This window comes from Stigmatopora argus, chromosome 9 (assembly GCF_051989625.1).
Source record: "Stigmatopora argus isolate UIUO_Sarg chromosome 9, RoL_Sarg_1.0, whole genome shotgun sequence".
NCBI classification, from domain to species: domain Eukaryota; kingdom Metazoa; phylum Chordata; class Actinopteri; order Syngnathiformes; family Syngnathidae; genus Stigmatopora; species Stigmatopora argus.
This window is the reverse complement of record NC_135395.1, coordinates 9,127,973-9,144,214: the sequence shown is the minus strand read 5'-3', so window position 1 is coordinate 9,144,214 and position 16,242 is coordinate 9,127,973. Positions and strand designations below refer to the sequence as shown.

Below are 16,242 nucleotides of genomic sequence, written 5' to 3'. Positions count from 1 at the left end.
AGACTATAATCTCTAGATGTATGCATTTTTATATTAATTGGATATGGAGTTTCACATTACATGTGTCGGGTTGCTACAGCTCTTCAGGCGTCCCATGATTTTTCCATTTCATATCAATTATTTGTGATTTGTGAACCTAAATTTTAAATAATGTGTGAACAAATGTCTTATTTGCCTGGCGACTGGTTCAGAATGGTATGGACTTGAGTTCCAAACCCAGCCTAATGAGGTCCAGCTCTATAGATAATGGATGGAATTATCTGTAAAAAATGCCTATAGAATTTTACATTGGGCTTGGATTCCATTGTAGCACTCATTATTAAAAGCTACAGGTGCACTTTTCATCCACACAAATTTATCAGAATACAGAAATGCAGCGTTAACTCCAAAAGTTTGTGTGACTTTTTCTGAGGGCCGGATTTATTGCCACAGTTTGCACGGCTTTTCCTCCCAAATCTGGGCTCAACAAGCACTCACCGCGAGATGACTTTACAGTTGTCATAGTAACAAAAGCCATAAGCCCTCTTTACACACCTGTGCTGCGTGGTGCAAGCCAAAGCACCTGCTTTGCCTGACAGAACCAATGTCGGGGGGGTCATGTAGCCCCTTTGTAGGCTTGGCACTCAGACATCTCAAGCGTGTGCAAATTGCCTAGAGATCTCTGGCGATTGGTCCTTTTCGCCACATGTTACAATGACTTACCCGCTTTCCCAGGCTTGGTTCTCCAATGCCCCTACCTTTTGAAAATGAAGTATGTGAGCAATTGTCTACATCTTTATGCACTAGCTCAAAACATTATCATATGTCAGCAAACTCCTGGCCTGAAACTTCAGCGGTGGTAAATTTAGAGGTGTTGGAGTGTGTGGGTTGAGCTCAAGTTTAAAGGCAGACCCGCGCAAGGGGTAGGCGCAATAGAGTTGGTGCGGGCACAAGCCGTGTCAAGGAGTCTTTGGCCCAGTGGTGTGTTTAGCTGTGTCTCATTTGTATTACACAGGAATACCACCTCAAAACTGGCTGATGTAATGTTTGTGTTCGTGGCTTACCTTCTCTCATCCCCAGTCTCCAAACTTGTATTTGGATTGAAGCAGTGGCCCTATTTCATGGCCTGCCAAGCCTCTCAGGTAAGAATGGCAGAGTAATTAAGAGTCACATAATCCCACTGAGGAACAGTGGGTGGGGGGCCGGAGGGTCGAGGAGGAGGACGACTTGGGCACACTGAGCCCTCAAGAGCAGTCAAGTCACAGTGGAAATGAGATGCTCGATGGTGGCAACGCATGCTGTGATGAGGCGTGGCAGAATCTGATACACTGTGATGGAGAATATCCCAATGCCAGCTAAGAGATGGAGGGTGTAATTCGATTGGCTAGAAGCACTGGGGAGAAATGTTGAAATAGGAATGAGAAGATGAGTGGGGGTGATGTTGGGAATGAAGAGTGTCATAGATTAGGGAAATCGAAAGGATGATCGTATAGCCTGATTGATAAGATGTGGACTGGATGGTCACTGACAAGAGGAAATGAGAGCATGGAATGAAGAGTTGTGATATGAAGTTACTATCACTGACTGAGGCTGTGTGTGCTTGTGTGAGAAAGAAAAAGAGAGCGGGAGTTGTTTAAAAAAATGTATTCAGCATCGCGTTGCAATAGATTAGAAGTGTGGTCACAGAAAAAAAAATAACTTGCATCTAAAGCCATCACACTATTAATCTGCACAACTCTGCTTGTAAAATATGGTATAAAAATCTGGAATATGCACCATGTGGTCATGTGATGTAGTGTATCCGACATATGACAAAGGCAAAGTGATAAAGTGAACGGCATGGATGTAAAGGTCAAAGGAGACAAGCAACGCTATTTTGTGCCTGTAGTCAAAGATATGGCTAAAACATCATTTTGCTTCGTATTGATTTATTTGACAGGTCTTGCTATCCAGCACAGCGAACAAGTTAATAAAGCCTCAAAGCATATAGCAAAGCCTATTTAATTTTTTCATCAATGGTTTAAAAAAAAAATGGAATTGTCCCTTCGTCCTCTCATTGGACTCAGAGGAAATAATCCATTCTGAAGCTAGTTCATCATTTAACCATATGGATGAGTGCCTCCACTTTATTGCTTTATGTTACACTATGTCGGATCCACACAATGGCACAGTCCAATTAAGATGACATTTACCACTGTGGTAGTTGTATTATTGTAGCAAATAAAGGCAATTGTAACATGAACGCAAACTTTCTTAGGAACATAATTGATCACTGGTACATTGAACAAAGTCAATTTATTTAAAAAAAGAATGCATGTCGACCTAGAGCAAGACTGTAAATGGTCTATAGATGTGAATGTGATTGATTCTTTTTCTGGCCTTTTGATTATTTGGAAAATGTCCAGACTGGGCTGCATTTCATGCCAAATACAGTTAGGAGAGGCTTCACGTGCAGAGAGGAAAAGACTAACAGAAATCAATAGCACAATAACATGGAACATGGCTGCTTTAACATGACACAAGGGCATTGTTCTTTTCACATTATGTGACGAAAAGGCAGTGTTACACCTTGTGAAAGTGACAAATTGGAAATAGTAAGAGCGAGCTAGTGAGGGTTAGCTTCCCATTCTTACCCTGACTTAAATACTATCTTTTTACAACCAAAGTCCCCTCAGACAGAACACAAAAATATAATACAATTATTGAAAATAAAGTACACAGTGTGTGCATGTGAAACCAAGAAACCTGCTTTTTTTTCGAGCTTTACTCTTCCGTTATCTTTATGACAAGCGACAAGACCTCCACCAATAGGACGGGGTTTTGCATTTTGTTTGTTCTCATTGGTCACAAAGCAGGAGAGGCAGAGAATACTTTTTTATGGATCTTAATTGTTTTTTTTTCAGCTTGGCTGTAACTTATATTGGGACCCGAGACTTGATTGGATCGGCCCCATCACTACAAACGGCTATTGTCATGCATTTGACTTGGTCTGAGATAAAGCAACATGGAGTAAAGATCTAGACTCCTATTGCATCTAGAATGAAAACCGCCCTTTTGACCTAAGATATTCAAATGTATTTTCCCTGTTAATGAAGGCCAAATTGACTGTGAAAGGCAAAATATGCCATCCTTGAGAAAGAAATAGCCTTCTTTACTACCGCCTGCTCCCATATGCACAAAACCATGAGCTCCTGACATGCCTCCACCACCGGCTAGAATGAAAAGCCAAGCCCATGAATTATAAATGCATGGTGAAGTGTATTGCATGTGCATCAGCTTGAAAATAAACATTTCACATGCCGTAGCTCGCTCTGCTAAAAGTATATGAGAGTGGAAATGGGAAGCTCAGAAACTGGCCAGCCTTTGATATAGATTAGCAATATCCCAACGTTAACAAGAAACCAAGCAGTGACGTCTCCTCCAATCATCATCTTTCCCACTTTAAAGAAAAAAGAGCAAACGATCAGCTTCTTGTTTCCTTTTTGTAAATGGAACGTCAGTGTGTCTCCTGGCGTCCAAGGTGACTTTGTGTTGATACAATAAAGCGTCCAGGCTTTACCGCACAAATGCAAAGAAAGGGAAAATGGCCAAATATGGTAATGAATTGCAATTTGCAAAGATCTCAATTTGCAATTTGTACTTATCGATGAGAATTGTACTTTGGCTGAAGGGCTTTATGCTGCCGCGCTTTTTGCGCTCGCTCCGTTTAGGACAATGAAGAGGGGACGCATGATGGAACATCATGTTATTAAGTCTGACCAAGCAGTTCGAGCCAATTAAACTTCACTTAGAGTGAGAGAAACATCTGGCCTCTCTATCACTCAACTGGTAATGTGTGGGGGAGATCAAGACACCCAAAAATAATTTCATTTAACCTAATCTGGGACGTATGACACATTTTTCCCAAATAAAATCCAACTCACTATGATGTAAATCACCCTTGTTGTCCTCATTGGGCTCATAAGGTAAATGAAGCATTGTAAAACATTTTTCTTAAATAATGAAATGCAAGTTCATAAATTGATTTGTCGGAATTTTTGATTTGCAGTTTTTGGTTGCATGAATAACTTTAGTAATTAAAAACAAGCACTGAATCGTCAAAGTTTTGTATATTGGGAAACAACTTCTATATTGTGTGTCCTTGAAAGAAAAGATATCCCAAGACAAGTTTTTTTTTCCAAAATGGAATATCTTAACAATAACAAAGCAGCAATTGAGGTAAAAACGTTAGTTTTTGCAAAATATATCTACAATGACAGATCTGCCAGTTGTTGTTTGTTGTCCAAATACTTTATATTCAGTGTTATCCTCTTCATTGTCCTCCCGAGAAAAATACCGCTTTTATCGTTGTTTTGGTTTCTCCCTCAGCAATTGTTAAGCAAAACTTGTGCCTGAAGTCATAATCTTAAAAGCTGGTGAAATACAACCCCCTCCACACAAAATGGATCATAAAAACTTCAAATGTTTCATAGTACTCCAACAGGTAGCCTTCCCGCCAGACTATTTTCAAATGACTAACAAGTTAAGTCTTTTAACCTTTTCTGGATGTTGCATTAGGGCTTGTAATGTTTATTCTAGGTATTTTGGTGACAGCTTTTATGTACACAGTACAAAGTTATTTCAAGGATTAAACTCTGAAGATCATATAGACTTCCGTAAATGCCTTTTTTCCTGACCTCCAGTTTGCTGGCAGTCTTTTCTCCCCACATTAGTGAGATGACTGGTTGTCCTTGACAGGCAGAGTATTAAAAATGGAGAAAAGCAGTGGACAAATAGGCCTTTTGTTTTCAGTTTGGAGTTAAAAGGTGCTGTTGCCAGGTGCAAAGATATCTTGGTTTGGTCTTTGTTGCCTTGGAATAAAAGTAGAAAATACGATTTTGATCCAATTTTGGAGAAACATTTGATATCCAAACATATTCCATTTCAAGATAGAAGCTGGAATCAAATCACTCCAGTGTAATTGAATCTACCTCACAAGGAGACCGACAGAAAGTGCAACACTGTATGTCAAACAAGATTGTGGTTTAAAGCCTGCTTGTCTTGCCTTTTTTCCCCTCCCCTGAACAAGCTCAAGGATTTATGAAGCCATCGGCCTTTTGTTTTCCTGAAAAACTGCAAGACATGCAATGCGTGTTCCGCCCCCCGGGAGGCTCTCGAGAAAGACATCACCCCAGGGGGAAAGAAGTGCACAAAGCAAATTGAGCTGTTTCAGGACTTGTCACATGAATTTCCCTCAGTGAAAAGCTCACAGATGTCACAACTGCGGCGTTTAGATCTATGACAGCACAAGTGACGGTTTTAGCCTTACAACAATATGTAAAGTGGTTAGTAAAGTGTTTTGTCCATCGTTTTCTTGTTAAGGCTTCTTTTGCCATCGTTTTCCATCGAGAGGGGAAAATGTCTTTCCCCTTCATTTGTTTTGACAGTTTTAAAACATAACACTGACATCTACCATACTTAAGTAGTCTAGTTACGTTAATATATTGTGTGAGGGCTTACATTGACTTGACCCTACTGCAGGCGATTTACCAGTAGGGAGTGAGTTGGATGCTAATTGCCTCGGAATAAATTATTATTAGGACCGAAGAGGATTAAAAAGTGGAACATCTGTTTCTATTTAGCAAACATACAGTTGCAGTTGTTAGGATTAAGTTGTGGTTTATTTAGATTGATATTATTATTCATCTGTTTGCTGGTGGTTATGTTGTTAGGGGCCAAGGTGAACACCTGCAAGCACTTACCAAATATCATACATATGGTACTTGTTCACTACTCAGAATACCTGAAATAGTAAAACGCATTCCTCCGTTGAGGACCGCTAAATCAATGATGCTTCTCGCATGGGAGTTTATGTTTTCATTTGGGTCGGTTGCTTTTGTTTGCCTGTCATGTTTGTCTTCAACAATAATATCTTTTTGACGAAACAAGACGGCTTTCTAAGTAAATCTGACAATTCTTTTCAACGTTGAACTATACGGCCGTTCAATCAATGTCCATTGAAATGCTGATCATGTCAATGGATTTAGCAGAATATTGACAGACAAACCTGATCCAATGTTGGTTTGGTTCTCCATTGTTTGACTGCTGTTTCACCGGCCAGATTCAGAAAGCTTGTAATGTTGACAATGTCCTACCCAGCTAGAATCTTGGTTCCAACTTCAGAGTCAAGGTTAAAAAGTGAATCATACACAATGCAGAAGCTGGTGTCTGTGTGACTCCTTACCCTCTGAGCAGAAATCATATATCTATCCATCCATGTTCCATACTGCTTATCCTCTACGACCGATAAACAGTCACCAGTCAATCACAGGACTGACACGTAGACGGTCATTCACACCCACGGGCAGTCTTAGACTTTGGTCACACTTGACGGGTTTAGGTCAGGTTCAAATAACTGATGCAGATGACACAGACACTGAAGTCAGAGCTAGGGAACCAAAAGTTAAAGCAAAACATGAAAAGGCACAGTTCAATGCTAATCAATGCTTTGTGACTGTTGCAGGATACAGTATGTTGATCATACAAATACATAGGCCTACCACATAAGAAGACCCCTAAAAAATCCTATCGTTCTGCCCTCAGGGCTGAAACAATGGCTCTTTTTGGTTAAAGGTGCAGGTGGAATACAATTTCCCGCTTGCCTGTTGACTAATTAAGCCAACAGTGTTATGTGTGCATTTTCTCCTCACAGATAGAATGAAAATGCCATCTTTAACCTTATTCCCTCTATAGTGTAAGTGGCAATTCCTAGCATTTAATGGAAGAACAGTGCAGCGGAAGAACAGGCAAAGGATAATGCCATATTAAAAAGGGAAAACACTATCCCATAACTAGCTTAAAGTTAACACGTGGCCAATCAACATACAAGATTGTGGCAGCTGGAAATTGGTTTGTGTGAATGGGAAAAGATCATAAATGTTCTCAGAGGTTTTGATTCACACTGAGACTCATGGAATTGGACATCTCCATCCACATCAACCTTGCTGCATGTAAAAAAGGACATTAATCAGCAAACCTAAACAGTCTACTGATTCTAATTACATGTTCAATGTCGATTTTGTGTAATCTACTTCTCTTCGGCAAACGGGAGATTTCCCAGCGGTCTTAAAATTAGAAAATGATGGGGTGGTTGGGGGTGGGGGGGGGGGGGGGGGGGGGGGGGTTAGGGTGGATAGATGTTGTTGTATTTGGACCTACACCAAAACAGGTGGATCCCAGCCGCCCATTTCTGTCATTTTGTGTCCAGAAAATTCTGAAGCAGAAACTCATTTGGATGCAGACTAAATTTAATCACCATCCGCCACTTCTCAACTTACATTATTAAATCCACAGGGGTGATTGCATTGCTGATATTTGCAGGCTATATTTTTTTAGACTGGATTTATTATATTTTTAATAGGGGTGGTGAGGTAAATTCAAGGATGTTTCCATGCAGTCAAAATTTGAGAGTCCAATAAGCTTCAACAATCTGTCAATTTGTGTCAACTGACATTGATTTTCCTGTACTCTATAGTTGGGTTTTAGGAGTTGGCTCAAGGACAAAAAAAATGCTTATTTTAAGACCTGTTATAATAAGGAATTCCCAAAAACAATTTGAAAAGCTTCTGGAAATAAGGACCGGTCAGTCATTTGAGAATACTAAAGCACTTGTTGGTCTCAATACCTCAGCCGCCACATGAGAGCTGTCCTTCACTCTCAGCCAAGTTCCTGCTTTCTGTTTTTAGAAATCTTACAATCTTTGTGTGGTTCAGGCTGACAGGAGGCAGTGTGCACTGATATCAGATGTTAGGCCTGGGTGAAATGTGGTCTGAATACAGAGAGGGTTGTTGAGACATCTGGAGGATCATTTTGTCTGAGGACGATTCATCTCCTGTAGACCTGGCTCCGGAGGTATCGTAAAGATGGCTTACCATGGCCACCATGTACAGATATTTATCTTCCTATCTTTAGTTCTTATAGATATTTGATGGTGTGTACAGTAATTAAGAGTATCAGTGCGTCCATGTGACTGCAATTTGATGAAAAGCAATAACCCGACTATTGACCTTAGTCCATATATGGCCATTCATCCATTAAAGAGTTTATGTGCTTTTTTAAACTTATAATTCAATCCATAATGCATTTTAAAGGTTACAGAGCCTAGTCAAGTATGTAGACGCATGTGCTTGACTGCCCTACATATGGGGCACTCATGGTGTAGTCATAAACCATAGTGCCTTCAGTCATTCAGGAATCTTAGCTACAAGCTATCATTCCATTCCAGGCATTCCCTCTTGATATCATTTCATAGAAATTAGCAGTCATAGACTCACGTTGTTATCGTGTTGAGATCTTTTCTAATTATGCAGTGTTCGCTGCCCCAGCAGGTAAATCACCAAAAGCCAGATATTGCTTTCCACACAAATACATCCATGGAGTTGCCAGGCTGGAAAAAAGGCAGCCATGATCAGTTAGAGTTGAGCTGGAAAAGCCTGAGGTGGGAGTTGGCACTTAGAGTAAGAAACAAGCTATTGTGACCATAAATCTGTCATTGGACTTGGCTGCGATTGCGTCTTTCCGGTTATAGAACTCGCAAACATCTCTTGTGCAGGGTTGATATCAAGCTCTGGTAAGACTGACACATATGCTTCCCACTTGTAATATTATACCTGACACGGAATTGCAATTTACCTGCGCTTTCCAAAGTAGAGATAGAATAATGAATTTTGACAAGATAATATATTTATATTGCATCGCTTTCTGTTGGCTCAACCCGAACTAATTAGTTTCTCCATAAAAATAAAAAGATCAAAATGTGTAAGGAGGACAAAAATGATTCACTGTTGGAATACATAGAGCCAACCACATGAACACCCTTTTTTCCATCGAGTCACTACTAAAATCCTCGCAATATTTCTTCTTCTATTCTATTCTTTTGACTTAAATCGCTACCATTTTTCCCCCTGTCATATCCGTTGACAGGTTCCAGATGTCTAAATCACTGCCAGCATCCCCTATTTGTCCAGAGGTCATGCCTCACTCTGTTCAGAGATAGACTTTCCACTTCATGAACTAGAGCAATATACTTCAAAACCAAAATTGAAGACGTATCGTATACCTATAATTCATCATTTCTAGAGAGACCCCTTACTTGGCTAAATACATTATCTGATTGCCTATCAATCAGAAGGCACGTATAGCAAACGATTAGCACTGTGAATTAAAACCAGGCTGGTGAAAATTAATTTTGAGTTGTTTTACGTGAATTTACTTTCAAAATTTGGGCCTCAATAGTGAATAGTTTTGTAGTTGTCAAGAAACACAGGGGCCTTGTTGTCGAAAGAAACACAGCTGCCTTCAGCGAGATTTGTCAGTCAAGACAAATGAGGGTGCTAAATTACATCGTATTTCAAACCCCTTTCCACGTTGAGCTTATTGATCAGGGACAAGGCTGCAGAAACTAATAGGTCATTACATTCGGCAACAGCGTGAAGAGAGAGGCTGTGCCAATCATTAAAGAAAAAATCATGAAACATTACGACGTAGCCATAAAACGTGCTGTGCTTGGAGGTGTAAATAAAGCTCACAAGTCAATTGTTGGTCTGTGGCAGAAAGTTGACCCTCTCTGAGATGTGGAAGTCAAGGTATATTTGATGAGCGTCAAACTGAAGAGAAAAATGGGACTCCAGACCAAAAGTGGATATACTTTATAGCTGTGTGAGACTCTTTCTAATCATGTCTTCTTCTAAAATGAACGAATGAAGCACTGCGCCTATTGACCAACACGTTTAATTTCAACTATATGAGCAGCCGGACTTCTTTTTCACTGTCCTGTGGATGAACCCAGTGTGCAAGAACCCGGCTCTAGAAAACACTTTCCAGTTGAACCAGAACGTGAAAGCTGTGGTAGAGCTAATTTACATCATCTCAATTAACAACCATCTCCTTCTCTCTGTCTTTGTTCCATCCACCTGTCAGACTGAGCTCCTGTAAGGAGGAGATAAGGCCCCCCGGTAGGGCACCACAGCTGTCGCCTTCCGACTTCCTAGACAAGCTCATGGGAAGAACATCGGGATACGATGCCCGCATCAGACCTAACTTCAAAGGTAAGCATTTGAGCCAAGGGCAGACATGGCAAGAAACCACCACGAAAAAAAACAAGAAAAAAACATGTCCATTGCCCAGACATGAGGAAACAAAGTGGATCACACTCGAACATGCGCTCTTTGAAGGCTGAGACACTGATATAAACATTAACGAGGCAGCACAAAGCTGCACTAATCGGCCATATTGCCTCCATCCATTTCCATGATACTTGTTAGGGTAATGTATGAGCTATTACAGCCTATAGCTTAATTACTTTTGCTCACAAGTATTGACTGAATGTCTGCAATTGATCTAAAAATAGACAGTATTTTTCCAGTTAAAAGTTACAGACAGTACATTTTGACATGTCTATCTAGAATTCAAATGCAAACTCTATTTCTAAAACCGTACATTTCCCCTTTCAGGCCCACCTGTGAATGTCACCTGCAATATTTTTATCAACAGCTTTGGCTCCATCACTGAAACCACTATGGTAAGAATACGCTTTGTTTCAAAACGGAAAGTCAATGCCCTCTCATTAAATTCTGCTGGACTTCATATAGGATGGCGGATTACTATCGTTTTTGGTCGCATCTTTAAATAACAAACAAAAAAAATGCTTGCTTGCTTTCTTTCTAATAATTGAAGCCAGTTGCCTCATTTTTCTGCTTCTTGAAGCATAGCCGTGCGTCGTTCCAGGACCAGTGAATGACTAGTTTGTGGATAATGAAGTGTCCACTGTGCAATTAAAATGAAACATGAGAAAATGAATGTGGATGCAGGGCAAAGGGCTACATGGTAAACCGGCTGCCCTCAGGCGTTGCATCCACAGTGATTTAGCTGCTAGTTCAGCATAAGAGAGTAGGGAACTGTCTGAACGGCTATGACAAGAAGCCTTGACCCTTGGACTTCCTGTCAAGCGACAACAACAATTCTAATGGTACCATTGCAGATCATGCCAGAACAGTTCCTATTCTATATCTGTATTTTGAATAATCCAAGCATCCATTTTCTATGGTCAAGCGAAGTGGGATTGGATTGAGATGATTAATGTGATTGAGTTTTCCCTCTTTTTTGGAAGACTTATAGTTCCATTTGAAATGAAGGTTGAACGATCTGGCCATAATTGCAAAATGAATATCATAATAATTCATATAATTCCTACTGTGGCATAGTGATGCCAATTGTATGATGACTACTGTCCCTACCTATAGGACTATAGGCTTAATGTGTTCCTGCGCCAGAAATGGAATGACCCCCGTCTTGCGTACAGCGAGTACCCGGACGACTCGCTGGATCTAGATCCATCCATGCTGGACTCCATCTGGAAGCCCGATTTATTTTTTGCCAATGAAAAGGGCGCCAACTTCCATGAGGTCACCACCGACAACAAGCTGCTGAGGATTTTCCAAGATGGCAGCGTTCTCTACAGCATCAGGTAATGGATATGTGTCAAGGAGCAGATTGAAAATTGCTTTAACATGTTTACCTTCGCAAATAGATAGGCAAACAACAAATGGACAAGGTGGAATCATTTATCACAGATACATAGACATTCTGTCAAATAGCTGCCTCAAAATACATCACCTGTGGCACCAATAGTTTCACCTTTGGTCAGCGTACCTCGACACGCAATTACATAGCTCAGGGCACGGTCCCAAATTGCTCCCTCACCTCACCTCACCAGCGTTCTCGGCATTTTGACGCCACAACAATTAAGCGGAGATGCACAGTGCAATAAGCCTTCGATATTTGCTCTTTTGTTTCCTGTAATTAAAATTGAATATCATCCTCAAGTGGTTAAAATCCTTGGGTATGGTACATTATGTATTCGGACTGTTTTAATGGAAATTTAAAAAAAGAAAAGGAAACTTTAGGGCTCTCGCTGGCGTCGCACCCCAAAATACAACATTTATATTGTTTCCAGCTCAGGTCGGCGGTTGCCACTTAATTTGTTTACAAGCATGATGAAAAGGTGCAATTAAGTAAGCCAATGGCTCGTTTCCCAGTTTTCCTTCTGATTTCTCTGACTTCCTTATTGCCTTGCACTGTCCCCTGTCGCATCTCTTTCTCCTGCTTTTCAATCTGCTTCTCCATCTTAGGCTGACTCTCATCCTGTCGTGCCCCATGGACTTGAAGAATTTCCCCATGGACATTCAGACATGCACCATGCAGCTTGAGAGCTGTGAGTTTTCATCTTCTTGTCTCCCTCCTCTCCTCTCCCTTTTTGTGTCATTTTCGTCTGTTTTCCCTCTTTTTGCTTCACATACACCATAATGTGTCCAATTAGCAGAGTTTGGGGATAACCCTGCATTGCCACAGGAGAGTACATGTATTTTGTTATTGATCTTATATTCATTTAAAGCGGTGTCGTTGATCTTTTCTTAATTGCTTCCCCTGTGTTTTGGCTATTTCTGAATTTTGTACTTGCAAAAAAGACAGAATTCTCTTTGCATTAAGTCTGTTAACTACTTTATGATAAATCCAACTGAAGAAATATAAGAAGCAGATACAATCTGCCCCATGGAGCCAATTTCCACTATATAGATAATAATTGGCACAATGAGAATTGAATTTTTGCTGGCTGTAATGAAACATGACCCTCTCGGTGCCTGGCAGTGACCCATCCATTTGTCGTAAGGACAAAAGGTGTTTGTTGTCCCCTGTGGCCACACACTCACGCCCCCCAACACACACCCATGCACTCACACGCTCACATAAAGAAACAATTCAATCTGGACGCAGCAATCTCAGCCTGCCTGTGCTTATCTGATATTACACAAGCAAAAGGTATTGTTTTGCTCCTAGCTAGTTACGTGCTTTCCATGCTGGAGACAACATGATTTATTTCAGACACATCATAAAAAATTAAAATATTTACTAGTACATTTTGTCAATACAAAATAGAAAATTAGAAAGATGCTTAATTATTCAGTAGGAATAGGGCAAAGGATGCATATTTAAAGCAATAGGTTGGAATAATTTTCTGTTTCCTTTATTCTGATATTTAGCAGACCCTAATTCAATGGTACTCGGATTTTTCGTCAAAAGACGTTTGGTCCCCGGACGTTTGGTCCCCAGACGTTTGGTCAACCGGACGTTTGGTCGACCGGACGTTTGGTAGAACGGACGTTTGGTCGCCTGGTTCGCGAGTCCCGAGGTTTGAGTCACGAGACTTTCATTTGTTTAACCCTAACCCTATTCACTCAATGTTAAATAATAGTCATTATTCACCCAATGTTAAAATATATCAATTACATGCGAACCCGTTCTACCAAACGTCCGCTCTACCAAACGTCCGGTCGACCAAACGTCCGGGGACCAAACGTCCGGGGACCAAACGTCCGGGGACCGAACGTCCGGGGACCAAACGTCCGGGGACCGAACGTCCGGGGACCAAACGTCCGGGGGCCAAACGTCTTTCGACGAAACGTCTGGTCACAAATTCAATTGATTCACCTATATTGTTCAAAACTTTGCTTAGATTAGTTGTAGTATTCCCGAGACAGAAGGGACTTGTCACCTTGGCTCGGGTTGAACATCAAGAGGACGTGAGAGGCTTCACTGCTACTACCGTCACCATGGCAACATGAAAGCGAGTGATGGGGGGGAAAAACAGTCACCGTTGTAATAACAGTCGTTACCTTTGGGTGTGTAAGAACGTGACCACCAATGTTTTTCCTTCTTGCCTCTATCATGTTGGAGGTGGGAAAGACAGATCATATACAGTATATGCAAGAAACCCCCCGCTTAGTATGTGGACCCCTTACAAATCCCCTCTATGTGGTGGACACAGGTTTTTAATCTGAAGGTGTTTTTACAACAACAACAAAAACAGCTGGTCTGACAAAACTCGTCATCATATCTTCTGTATTCTAGCCACTCTCCGGTAGCGTTTTTATTGCACCTTGAACGCTACGTCAATTACGTCCTCTGAGTTGGAGGACAGGGTGAGAGAGGATGAAAAAATCATTGATTATCTCAGGCTGGTTGCCATTCCCATCGCTTCTTTCAGGAGTGGAATGATGGAGAAGTCCTTTCATGAACAAGATATATTGGATTTTAGCGGAGTTGTTTTTCCACCCAGTTGCTACTGGCGAGGCTAGAACTACTTGAATAATTTATGTCCGGCCTTATGGGTACACGCCGACATCAGTATTATTCAAATGTGGTCGGAGTTATGCATTGTTGTTGCATGTGGCATGCATTTTTAATACATTTACTGTATAATAAGGCAACGTAGATGTAGAAGTGTTCATGTTTTGTTCAATTGCTTCAAGCACATTTTCTTTTACATTTATACACAAGGCGATCTGCTTCTCGTGTTGCACCTCACTGTTCATTAGTGTTCATCGGCAGTACTGTTGTCACTGTACCATGTGACATTAACTGTAACAAGCGCCTTGGCGGAGGTCATGTCATCTGAAGGCCAGCATGACACTCTTCACTTCCCATTTGTCCCTGCTTCTAATGAGACAAAATGTGGCCCGGGTAGTGTTTGATGCAAACATGACAACGAAACGCAATGAAATACTGGGCATTTGATTCACTTAGTGCACAGGTGTCAAAGTGGCGGCCCGGGGGCCAAATTTGGCCCGCCGCATCATTTTGTTTGGCCCGGGAAAGGAAATCATGAGTGTCGACTTTCTGTTTTAGGGTCAAATTAAAATGATAGATATAGATGTATATTATATTTCCTTATATTCCCCCTTTTAAATCAATAATTGCAATTTTTGGAAACCCTTTTTTTTCTTTGTGTTTTGAGTTCAAAAATATTTTTGTAAAATCTAAAAATATATACAAATATTTTCTGTTTTCCACTTTAAAATGGTTTCCTTTTGAAATGAAAAAGAATTGATTAAATAAATGATTTTCCGTTACTAAGAAAAAAAAGCTCAAATAAACATTGTTTTAGATCTATAAATAACGGAATATTCAGGGCTTTTAATCCAGTTCTTTTAATCCATTTATTTAAAAAAAATCTAAATATTATATCTAAAATGGTCCGGCCCACATGAAATCAAGTTAACATTAATGCGGCCCGCGAACCAACCCGAGTCTGACACTCTTGACTTAGTGTGTGGCATCTTGGCTCGTGCCATCCATCAGTTGCTATTACGTATCTGTTCCTGAGAATCATTGTCTTCCGCCTTCTCTTCCCAAAGTTGGCTACACCATGAACGACCTGATCTTTGAGTGGCTCTCGGAGAATCCCGTCCAAGTAGCCGATGACCTCACCCTGCCCCAGTTTGTGCTCAAAGATGAGATGGATTTGGGATACTGCACTAAGTATTACAACACAGGTAAGGATTTCTTTGATGAATTCAAGCGTCACGAGCGGAATCTGATAGCGCCTTGATACAATCCAGGTAAATTCACCTGTATCGAGGTAAAGTTCCACCTGGAGCGTCAGATGGGCTACTATTTGATCCAGATGTACATCCCTTCGCTGCTCATCGTTATCCTCTCGTGGGTGTCCTTCTGGATCAACATGGATGCAGCGCCTGCCAGGGTTGGCCTGGGTATTACCACCGTGCTGACCATGACCACTCAGAGCTCTGGCTCACGGGCCTCCTTACCAAAGGTACATCAACAAAAAATTACCAAATACCAAACCACCACTATCTTATATTTTTTTCCAATACTTTTGTCTGAACTCTCAACTGTTGAGGTATATTTCTCCAAATTATTATTTGAGATAATGCAGTTTATGTTATGAGGTGTCTGAATTGAATGGATAATCCATTATTTTATTTACGCACATTTGGTGTTGTTTATGGATCAGGAAATAAAAATCAATACTAATTGCCACCAGCTTCACAGTACCGAAATTGCAACTAGTGTCTAACATCCTCACAGATGGCAGGGAAAAACATTACTTCCACGCCATTGGCTGTAATCAGGGTTAGTGACCACAAACACGACGGAGACACCTGTTTCGTTCAATATGCAATGACTACATCCATTTCAATTAATCGCTGCTGGAAGTCTGCCCTGGCGCTTTTATTCTCACATCTTTTTTTTATTTGTTGTACACCAAAAAACAACTCCAGGATGAGGATGAAAAGCAGTTTACAGCTAGATTTTCAAAAAGATTTATAGGTTATTTGGCCTGAAGCTTAATTATGCAGTGAAGCAAAGTGTTTTTTTTGAATGCGCTTTTGAAACAAAAACATTTGAATAATGCCATGAATAAAA

The 16,242-nt window shown here is 40.7% G+C and overlaps 1 protein-coding gene across 5 annotated transcripts in view; it reads left to right on the top strand.

Moving 5' to 3' along the window:
* glra4a (glycine receptor, alpha 4a) overlaps window positions 1-16,242 on the top strand; it is a 49,038-nt gene that overhangs the window by 28,449 nt on the left and 4,347 nt on the right. For all 5 annotated transcript variants that reach the window (XM_077608617.1, XM_077608619.1, XM_077608616.1 and 2 more), the window contains 6 exons: window positions 9,937-10,064; window positions 10,470-10,537; window positions 11,259-11,482; window positions 12,147-12,229; window positions 15,210-15,347; window positions 15,414-15,628. In XM_077608617.1, the coding sequence (XP_077464743.1) occupies window positions 9,937-10,064; window positions 10,470-10,537; window positions 11,259-11,482; window positions 12,147-12,229; window positions 15,210-15,347; window positions 15,414-15,628 (856 nt within the window). The remainder of the gene's footprint in view (window positions 1-9,936; window positions 10,065-10,469; window positions 10,538-11,258; window positions 11,483-12,146; window positions 12,230-15,209; window positions 15,348-15,413; window positions 15,629-16,242) is intronic.